Source organism: Macaca thibetana, chromosome 15 (assembly GCF_024542745.1).
Source record: "Macaca thibetana thibetana isolate TM-01 chromosome 15, ASM2454274v1, whole genome shotgun sequence".
NCBI lineage: Eukaryota > Metazoa > Chordata > Mammalia > Primates > Cercopithecidae > Macaca > Macaca thibetana.
This window is the reverse complement of record NC_065592.1, coordinates 32,402,627-32,413,720: the sequence shown is the minus strand read 5'-3', so window position 1 is coordinate 32,413,720 and position 11,094 is coordinate 32,402,627. Positions and strand designations below refer to the sequence as shown.

The 11,094-nt window shown below is 50.5% G+C and overlaps 1 protein-coding gene across 2 annotated transcripts; it reads right to left on the bottom strand.

Annotated features, from left to right (window-relative positions):
* Positions 1-1,384: 1,384 nt before the first annotated feature.
* On the bottom strand, positions 1,385-6,238 carry KLF4 (KLF transcription factor 4). Of its 2 annotated transcripts, XM_050760530.1 has the most exons (5): positions 5,634-6,238; positions 5,399-5,519; positions 3,761-4,733; positions 3,497-3,661; positions 1,385-2,461 (listed from the first exon to the last, which is right to left on the bottom strand). In XM_050760530.1, exons 1-5 carry the CDS (start codon positions 5,636-5,638, stop codon positions 2,286-2,288), a joined length of 1,440 nt encoding a protein of 479 aa, XP_050616487.1. In that variant the 5' UTR covers positions 5,639-6,238; the 3' UTR covers positions 1,385-2,285. The 2 variants fall into 2 exon arrangements, with proteins under 2 accessions (XP_050616487.1, XP_050616486.1); XM_050760529.1 differs by having other exon boundaries at positions 3,497-4,733.
* Between the last annotated feature and the right edge of the window lie 4,856 nt (positions 6,239-11,094).

Sequence of the window (11,094 nt, the reverse complement as noted above, 5' to 3'; positions counted from 1 at the left end):
GCAATTCCTTCTAGTGTTTTCTCTTAATTTCCTTTTGTTTCTCTCTCTCCTTCAAAGCACACATACACTTAAATGTACACAGTTGAATTGATACTGTTTATAGTCTTATATCCTGCTTTTTCCACTTAACATACCATGAGCATTTTTCCATGTCATTATATATGCTTTGAATATGTTCTTGGCCACATAAAATTCCATCCTATTGATGCACCTGTTTTCTTTTAAGCAGAGACACATGCCATGCTTTCCAGTCATGCTGGACTCTCAAAAGCCAAAGAAAATACCTTGTGTTGATCTACCATAAGCCTCTTATAAATGTCCATTTTTTATTTCATTTAGTAAATGTACCAATGGTACAAACATACCTCTGGACGCTAGATATAATCAACAGTTAATAAACACTGTAAAGAAAATGCCAGTGAGCAGTGAGCTCTGTCCCCTTGATGATGTTAAGTATTAGTCACCCACATCACTATTACAAGTATATAAGGTGTCAACAAGTGTCACAAATGCTTTTTCCATTTTGTGATAGCCCCAAATGAATTTCAATCTCTCAGCCACCCACCTCAAGAACTTGAGATTCTAACAGGGCAGTTTTGAGTTTTAATATTAAAACTTCTAATATAAATGCTACAAACTTACAAAAACACCAACTTTACACTTAGTTTTGTGAATTTGAATAATTTTAAAATTATTTTATTTCAGTTTGTTTGCCCACCTTCAATCAGGGGAACTGACTTAGTTTTAAAACAATCTGCCAGAAACTTCACTTCTGACCTCTTTAGGGCTATAACTAGTAGAAATAATGTATTTGTAACACACACCACGCATAAATGAATCCTTTAATCCTCAGGAGGGCACTGTGGAACCACGTTCTTAGGGTTGTCTGCTGTGGGAAGGTTCTTTTGTTACTCAAATGTGAGGGGTGCTGGGACAGGCCTGCACAGAAAACTTGTATATTTTTATTTACTTTAAAAGACAAACCATAAGGATTTTTTTCAGTGTGAAACTGAAATGTATATATTTCATAAATATTTTCATACTAAACTGAGCAATTTTAAGAATGATTAAGCTGTTTCTACTGGGAAAATCAGAGGTAAGGAAACTGCTTTCATGTAGCTTTATGTACATTTGGAAAGAGAAAACCTGAACTGAGTTTTTAATCTTATAATTTTTAAACTTAGAATATTCAAGAGTTCTCAGCCCTATATTGATAGTATTTATTGTAAAACTAAATAGTTTTGTTAAAAAAAGGTATTTTAATTTGTTGACATAAAGTTGGCTTTTTTGTGCGTGCTTCTTACATGCCCTATTACCCCAGTGTGTTTAAACCAACTACTGTTCATATTTTTCCAGGAGAAAAACAAAACAATAAAAAACATTATTCAGATAAAATATTATAGGTTTATTTAAAACTTAATTCTCACCTTGAGTATGCAAAATACAAACTCCACAAAATGTTCATTTTACTTTGTAGTTTACAAATATACAAAATAGACGTTTGCTTAAATTTATATTACATATTTATTAAGGCAAGGAACTATATAGAAAAACACATTTGTTCTGCTTAAGGCATACTTGGGAATAAACCATTGTACAAATTATTGCACATCTGAAACCACAGTGCATAACAGACTGTCTGCATAAAAATGCTAAAGAAGTAAACCAGGTGTATTACCTGACTTAGGTCATAAATGTAGATCGGAAGACAAATATAGATTTTCCTTGTCAAAGTATGCAGCAGTTTGAAAACTTTGGCTTCCTTGTTTGGTACCTTTAGAACCAAGACTCACCAAGCACCATCATTTAGGCTATTTAAACATGTTTTCTGTACCTGAATTTCTTCCTCTTCTTCTAACATCATAATAATGGCTTTTAGAAGGTAAAGAGAATACAAGGTGATCTTTTATGCTTATATTGCATCAATACACAATTCAAGGGAATTCTGGTCTTCCCTCCCCCAACTCACGGATATAATTTATATACCCTGATATCCACAACTTCCAGTCACCCCCTTGGCATTTTGTAAGTCCAGGAATATTCAAGTCGGATTTAGAATTGGAATGATAGAAGATCCAGTCACAGACCCCATCTGTTCTTTGATTTTTGTCTTTTGGATTCCTCATTTTTCCTGATTATCCACTCACAAGATGACTCAGTTGGGAACTTGACCATGATTGTAGTGCTTTCTGGCTGGGCTCCTTCCCTCATCGGGAAGACAGTGTGAAAGGTAAAAAATACTGAATTCTCTTCTGGCAGTGTGGGTCATATCCACTGTCTGGGATTTAAAAATGCCTCTTCATGTGTAAGGCGAGGTGGTCCGACCTGGAAAATGCTCGGTCGCATTTTTGGCACTGGAACGGGCGGTGCCCAGTGTGTTTCCGGTAGTGCCTGGTCAGTTCATCTGAGCGGGCAAATTTCCATCCACAGCCGTCCCAGTCACAGTGGTAAGGTTTCTCACCTGTAAAGGCAAAAGAAAAAAAAAATTAACGCCACTGCTATATCAAAGAATGGGCCCTTTTAAAAACTGAAGGCCAGATACTAAACCAACTCTGACCCTATCCTAAAGGAATCCAGGAAAAGTCTTTATACCACTGACGGGCTGTATTGAATTCCATGTCGTAAACAGGAATACATTCCGTGTCTTAAGTATTTGGTCTTGTTTTTAGGGGGTCAGTTAAGCACACAACCACCACCTACACCTATACTAATGTTTCACCAAAAACACACAAACACGCCACCTAAACCTATACTAATGTTTCTTTTGAGTCAAGACATGTCAGTGGTGAAAATGAAATTTGCAAATTGTGATTGGTGGTGTGTGCAAACCAGGCAATCTTATTCCTACTACGATTGGGGATAAAAAGCCACAGGTGGCAATTTTGTTTTCTTTACTTTTACCTTACTGAATGCTAAGTGCCTAAGTGACTTTGAGTACCTACTTACATTGACATGGAAATGCTCTGCAGTGACAATCCTAAATCAGAATCTCCTCAGCAATTTTGACCATCATATTCTTGGAATTTAAAATAAAACCTTCTGCTTGTGGGGGAAAAAAAATAAAAATGCAAATCAAAACAAATAACAAAAAATAAATAAGTCCGAATTGTTAAGACCAAAATTCAAAATAATAGAAAGGGAGGGTGAACCTGGGAAGGTAACATTAAAAACCTAGTTTAAAAAAAAGCCATCATGCTTTTGCATAGCAAAGTATAATTTCTTGATTACAATGCCCAAGCTAGGAGAGGCCCACAGACCGCGGGGAATCTCTGCCTTTTAAAGGCCAAACAAAATTGCACATTCAAGCACAGATACCATCCATCAAGCAAAAGGCTCCTAGGAAGAAAAGTAGGCGCCGGTTCGCTGTCCTCCCCAGTGATCCCAGAGATCAAGGTGATAGACTGCCCTGGGAAGCCAAGGAAGCACTGAGGAGTGTCCACTGGTAGCCCCATAGGGCTGGAAGCTAACCCCTTCCTTCCGCAGTTTGTCCCCCTACCTGTGTGGGTTCGCAGGTGTGCCTTGAGATGGGAACTCTTTGTGTAGGTTTTGCCGCAGCCCGCGTAATCACAAGTGTGGGTGGCCGTCCTTTTCCGGGGCCACGATCGTCTTCCCCTCTTTGGCTTGGGCTCCTCCGGCATGCAGGAACCGGGTGGCATGAGCTCTAGGGGTGGAGAAGGTGGGGTGAGCATCATCCCCTGTGCCCCAAGGGGCCAGCAGACACAGAGCTCCCCAGCCCGAGCTATAAATCCCCGGGACTGACCTTGGTAATGGAGCGGCGGGACTTGAGGCTGCATCTGGTCGGGCAGGAAGGATGGGTAATTGGGCCCCGGGTGGGGATGGAAGCCGGGGGGAAGCGGCAGGGCAGGGTGACAGTCCCTGCTGCTTAGCACTTCCTCAAGACCCAGGGTCGGGGTAGTCCTGCTGGGGAGCTGCCGCCCCAGGGGGAAGTCGTGTGCAGCCGGCCGGTGGCCATTGCTGAGAGGGGGTCCAGCGCCCAAGTGGGTGCACGAGGAGACCGCCTCCTGCTTAATCTTGGGGCACGTTCGCGGCGGCCCACCGTTGTAGGGCGCCACCACCACCGGGTGGCTACCGTCAGGGCTGCCTTTGCTGACGCTGATGACCGACGGGCTGCCGTACTCGCTGCCAGGGGCGCTCAGCGACGCCTTCAGCACGAACTTGCCCATCAGCCCGCCACCTGGCGGCGGCGGCTGCTGCGGCGGAATGTACACCGGGTCCAATTCTGGCCGGAGGAGCTCGGCCACGAAGCCGCCCGAGGGGCTCACGTCGTTGATGTCCGCCAGGTTGAAGGGAGCCGTCGGAGGGGGAGCGGACTCCCTCCCATAGAGGAGGCCTCCGCCCGTGCCGCCCGGCGCCACGCCCGGGTCGCTCCCGGCCCGGATCGGATAGGTGAAGCTGCAGGTGGAGGGCGCGCTGGCAGGGCCGCTGCTCGACGGGGACGACGAGGAAGAGGCTGACGCTGACGAGGACACGGTGGCGGCCACTGACTCCGGAGGATGGGTCAGCGAATTGGAGAGGATAAAGTCCAGGTCCAGGAGATCGTTGAACTCCTCGGTCTCTCTCCGAGGTAGGGGCGCCAGGTTGCTACCGCCGCAAGCCGCACCGGCTACGCCGCTCTCCAAGTCTGTGGCCACGGTCGCCGCCGCCAGGTCATACGGGCGGCCGGGAAGCACCGGGGGAAGTCGCTTCATGTGGGAGAGCTCCTCCCGCCAGCGCTGAGGGGACAGGGCGGGAGAGGCCCGTCAGTGGTGGTCCCCTGTTGCCACCCGACATACCGACGTGCTGGCGGGCCACACGCAACTGCACCGCCCAGACATGGGGACTGGTCAGGCAGCAATCACCCGGGAACCCAGGGCGCCAGGGCTGCAATCTCGGCCCACACCCGGGTCGGAGAAGAGGTGATGCGTCTGTATCGCGGGCGTTATGTACTGTCTACCCAATTGCGTGTGAGCGAGCGCCACGGCTGGTCCCTCCCCCGCCAAGTCCCGTGGACGTCCCCGGAATTGGCACACCGAGGCTCTCTCGGTGCGCTCTAGCCACGGGGCCGCCTACGCGCTAAACTCACTCTGGCCCAGCCAGTGTCTGGGGATGCGGCCACCTCCCGCCTGGTGGCCTGCGCGCGCCCGCCCTACCGACAGGGCGCCCGGGGACTGGTGAAGACCCGGCTTGCGCCCCAGGCGGCTCCGCAGTGCTCGCACCACGGGCATGTACAGCTGAGCCAAGGGCACGGAAGCTAACCCGGGAAGGCTGCGGAGTCCGCGCGGTGGCCGCTCCTTACCCTCGTTCAGTGGCTTAGTGACCCCAGAGCTCCGCCCGCCCCCACCACACCCACGGAAACCCACCGGGCGTTCCCGGCGGCCCGGGGTGATACGATACTCACGTTATTCGGGGCACCTGCTTGACGCAGTGTCTTCTCCCTTCCCGCCGGGCCAGACGCGAACGTGGAGAAAGATGGGAGCAGCGCGTCGCTGACAGCCATGTCAGACTCGCCAGGTGGCTGCCTGCGAGCCGGGCAGGGCGCAGAGACAGAGTCAGGGGCGGCTTTCGGCCGTCATTCCGGCGCGTCCCACCGGTCCTCACCCCTCCCTGCTCCCAGCGCCGCGCGCCTCACCTACCTCATTAATTCGGGGGCCCAGAAAGGTCCTCGGGAGCCCGAAGCAGCTGGGGCACCCGAACCCCAAAGTCAACGTAGAGAAGAAACGAAGCCAAAACCGAAAACCCCAAATTGGCCGAGATCCTTCTTCTTTGGATTAAATATAAATTGGAAGCGTCCTTTTTAAAAAGTTCCTTTGTATACAAAAGTTCTTGGAAAAGTTGTAAACTCAAAAACAGACAATCAGCAAGGCGAGTAAGTAGGTCCGGTGGCCGGGCTGCGCTCTCTTCCACTCAGCAGCGTCCCCCACCGCTGTCGCGGTCGCCTTGAGTGCTGCCGTGGGCGCAGGGGCTGTGGCCGGGGCGGTGGGCGGATGGTGCCGCCAGGTGAGACTGGCTGCGGTGGCGCGGAGCTACGAACTGGTTGGCGGCGCAGGGCGCGGAGTCCGGGGAGTTGTGTGGAACGCGCGCGGCCATGGGCGCGGGCCACGGGCGGGTGCGAGGGTGGGGGGCCAGAGGGGCGGGGAGGGTCACTCGGCGGCTCCCGGTGCCGCCGCCGCCGCCCGCCACCGCCTCTGCTCCCCGCGCGCCCGCAGACACGTTCGCTCTCTCTGGTCGGGGAACTGCCGGCCGCCGGCGCGCGCTCCTTACTTATAACTTCCTTCGCTAACAGCCTTTTCCTCCGCCTTCTCCCATGCCCCGCCCCTCCCTTTCTTCTCTCCGCCCCCCCCGAGGCTCCCCTCCATCGTTGCTATGGCAGCTAAATCAACAAACTCGGCGCACGTGGGGGCGGGGGAGGGGAAGGAGGGGCGCGGGCGGGGCCGGGCCGGGCCGGGCCGTGACGCCAGCCGGGCAGCTGGCGGGCTGGAGCCGAGCTGACGCCGGCGGCAGTGGTGTCGGCGGCGGCGGCGTCCGCCCCAGAGCTGGGCGCGAGGAACCGGGCGCAGGTTCGGTCTCTGCGCGACCAGGGCAGTACTCACCGCCATTGTCGGCTCCGTGGGTTCGAAGCCCGCGAAGACTGGTGGGGTCAGCGGGCGGGACGGTCACGCGTCCCCACCCCTGCTCGCATACGCGCTTGCCGCGCTGTCTGCGCGCTGGAGAAGAGCGCGATTATCCGCGTGACTCATCCAGCCCTCGATCTCTCCCTCCCTCCCTGCGCTCGCTGGAGTCCGCTCTCGCCGCGCAGCGCCAGTGCCGGTGCCGGCGCTCGGCCTGACCTCGCACGGTTCCTCGCGGTCCCTTCTGCCGAGGGGTGGGGGGCGCTAGGGGTGTGGAGAGGAAGCGGGTGCCCAGCACTGTGCAGCGTGAACTGGGAGCCTCAGGAGAAGGCCAGAGGAGTGTTCCGCCGGGAACAGGCAGAAAGAGGCAAGAGTGGGGAGTTATGGTTTTGATACTTTAAAAAGCGAGAAAGGGAATGAAAGGGCTCAAGATTTACTCAAAGGGGTGAGGGAGAGAAGAGGGACTGTGAGGCGCGGAGACACTTTTCAACCAGCCGTCTCGAAGCACTCTTTCTCTCTCTCTCTCTCTCTCTCTCTCTCTCTCTCTCTCTCTCTCTCACTCTCACTCTCTCCCTCTCCCTCTCTCCCTCCCCTTCTTTCTCTCTCTTTCTTTCTTCTTTCTCTTTCCTTTCTTTTTCTTTTTGGACACACTCGCTCTGTCGCCCAGGCTGGAATGCAGTGGCACGATCTCAGCTTACTGCAACATCCTCCTCCTGGGTTCAAGCGATTCTCCTGCCTCAGCCTCCCGAGTAGCGGGGATTACAGGCGTGCTCTACGACCCCGGCTAATTTTTGTTGTTTTTCGTAGAGACGGAGTTTCACCTTTTGGGCCAGGCAGGTCTCGAACACCTGACCTCAAGTGATCCGCCCGCCTCGGCCTTCCACAGTGCTGGGATTACAGGCGTGAGCCACTGCGCCCGGCCTCGAAACACTTTTCAAGCCACGCACTCTCCTTTCCTCTTTATGGATGAGAAACTGAGTCATAAAGAGGTGAAATGGCCAGTAAAGGTCAAAGGACAACTCGTTCCTTCGGCTCAGGCTCCGGGTAGGTCAGGCCCCCCGACTTCGCTGGGAAGTGACTATGTGCCAGGATCCTAGCTCCCGAAAAGTGCACACCGAGCCCGCCGCAGGCGTCCTCGCCCACCGGGAAGGGAATAGGAAACGGCGATCTTCAGTCTTATAACGCTGCCCCCCCCCCACCCCCATTCCTCTTGGTTTGTGATCAGTAATTTTCCAGCTGGGAAATGTTTTGCTCTCATCTTCTCAGCAAACAGTATTTTTTTTTAAACGTGAATGTGGTGTTCGGTATCACTTTCTAAACGTAGGCTTGGCGAGGTGTTTACTTTGGATTCGGGCGCGCGGCGCGGGGCTCCGCCCCCTCTCCACGGAGCCCCCTCACCGGTGAATGCTGGCGCTTAGCCTGGTGTCAACCTAGGAAAGAAAAGGGAGGGGAGACTGGGGAAAGTGATGGAAGCTCGGGCACCGGGCAGAGAGTGCGCTCACCCCTTTTTGAGTTCTAATTGCCAACGTCCTTTGTCGTTGTCACCTGTTTGAACCCTGCGATTCTGGTACCTATTAGGTTTCCTCAGAATATTTGTGATACCTGATTTTTCCACTCCTCGCCAACCACAGAAGCATTCTTGGAATGCATCTCGCCCAGAATGAATTGACTAGGCCCTCCCTGCCAACGCCAGGAATCCCTCTTAAGATCCAGAGTCGGACACCCTTGAGTGTGACTTCCATCCTCTAGTTTGGCTCTGGCCAAGGGCTGCCAGGGCTGCAGCTGAGGGAGGGGAGTGTTTTGGCAGGGAAACTGAGGTCCCCCTTCCCATGGCCTCGAGGGGTTCAACCCCACCCCCATAGGATCAGGCCAGTTACTTTAACTCTGATTTTTACTTTAAGCGCTTTTCAAACGGAAGAACCAAAAAAGGAAGACAACTGCCACCTCCTCCCCTACTCCTTTAATTGTGATGGCAACATCTTGGGACGCTGTGATTTGAGGGCTGCATGGAAAACTCACCACTTCTTCAGGAAAGCCAAAGTCCCTTACCCGGGATAATCAGTGGATGAGCCCTTGATGGGCAGCCATCTCCCTTGGGATGTAAACATGTGGGTCAGGACTTGGAATTTCCAACTTAGGTAGGGAGCACACTAGATTATTTCTGCTCTACTTTCATTTCTCTAAGGCAGTAGCCCTTCCCCCTCAAAAAAAACTATCCGTAACCACCACAATGAAAAAACAATATTGCACAGATGAAGTGGAAAGCCACTATTATTATGTCATATAATCAAGACAAGGTTCTGAAACTCCATTGAAAAAGATGAACTTGTTTCCAACCGGCCTTCTGAAGGATAAAAGCCAGTCTCTCTTGGTGGCAGGCAACTCTGGTTATTCCTCTGATTGCGTCATAAAGGAGAATCTCTATATTCACCCCAGAGTTAGTTCTAAAAGAAGCAAGGAACTTCAAGTTCACAAATAGTCTTTCAAGGCAGGTGCCCTGTATGACAACAAGGTTATGGCCCTCCCTGTCTTCAGAACAGGTAGGGCCAGAAGAGTTAAATCCTTGCCCTATATAATTTATAAACATGAGGCTGAGTAAACCTTTGATGACTAAATTGCACTGTAGAATAATAATAATAGAAGACACCCTTTAAAGAAGAATTAAACACTCACTGGTGACTTTATTTCAACAAACTGATATTACTAGTTTTGTGAACTGGAAGTTAATCATTAATATCCTTGGAGTTATAAAATAATTTTTTTCCCAGCACAAACTGCATTAGTTGGCAGAAGATGTGATGAACACCATTAGTACTAGGGGATTAATGTGGAGCCATGGAAGGGTGCGATAGACTGAAGAAGCTGCATCCATGTTTCAGATGAAAGATTCAGGACCCGTAACTGGGCATGGGGTCTGGACACATAGAGCACCCCTTGACCTGGCTGCACCCTGGCTGGGTGTCTCTGCATAACTGCCGCAGGACTCAAGAAAAACTACTTTTTTTTTCTTTTTTTTGAGACGGAATCTCATTCTGTAGCCCAAGCTGGAGTGCAGTGGTGTGATCGTGGCTCACTGCAACCTCCACCTCCAGGGCTTAAGCGATTCTCGTGCCTCAAGCTCCAGAGTAGCTGAGACTATAGGCACGTGCCACCATGCCCAGCTAATTTTTTGTATTTTAGTAGAGATGAGGTTTCACTATGTTGGCCAGGGTGGTCTCGAACTCCTGAGCTCAGGTGATCCACCCACCTCTGCCTCCCAAAGTGCTGAGATTACAGGCATGAGCCACTGCACCCGGCCTGAAAAACTGCTTTTTAAAAAGGTGAAAACGAGATGCTTTTGAGTACCCAAATTGCTTTGAAATGAAATCCCTGCTAGTAACTAAAAGGAGTTTGCAACTTTCACAAGGTGGCAAAGCTTTTCTCAGCCTCCACACTCATCTCCTTGTGAACACCAGCCTCTTTTTACCCTCTGTCTTGTGTAGACTTTAGAGGTCAGGAAAGTGGGCTTTGACCCTTGTTTCCCAACATGACTCTGCTGCTTTGTAGCTGGGCAAGTTACTGACCTTACTTTGCACTTTGCCTGTTTCCTCTTCTGTAAAACGGGGATATTAATAATGCCTACTTCTTAGAGTGAGGAGGATCAAATCAGATAATCTAAAGTAAAGTATTTAGCACAGACTTAACACTCAATACATAGTAGCTATTACTATCACCAGTATTCCCCAGGGTATCATAAACATGATGAGGCTGAGGCTATTGTTTTGTTCACTGCTGTATCCCCAGGTCTTATAGTGCCTACCTAGCACATGGTAATGCCTTGTAAGTGTTTGCTGAATGAATGAATAATGCACATTTAATGTACTTTTTCTTTTTGAATAATCCATTAGCAGGAAGCTCATCTTTCAGCAATCAACTGTAGACTTATTAATCCCCTTTCTTATCAAGAACCACAACACACACAGACTTAAAATTTCATCATTCTCTCCTCGGTTTCTAAGATAGAAACCTGGATTTTCTAGGCCGGGCGCGGTGGCTCACGCCTGTAATCCCAGCACTTTGGGAGGCCGAGGCGGGCGGATCACAAGGTCAGGAGATTGAGACCACGGTGAAACCCCGTCTCTACTAAAAATACAAAAAATTAGCCGGGCGCGGTTGTGGGCGCCTGTAGTCCCAGCTACTCGGGAGGCTGAGGCAGGAGAATGGCGTGAACCCGGGAGGCGGAGCTTGCAGTGAGCCGAGATCGCGCCACTGCACTCCAGCCTGGGCGACAGAGCGAGACTCCGTCTCAAAAAAAAAAAAAAAAAAAAAAGAAACCTGGATTTTCTTCATCTCCTCCCTCATTGTCTTTGACCTGAGCATCCAGACATCCGCAGAACTCATCCATTTCCATTCCTCAATATCTCCACTATCTTTTTGCTACTCTTGTGCTGCTTTGCTTTAAGCTCGCCTTATTTACAGCTTTGTTGTTGTTGTTGTTGTTGTTTTG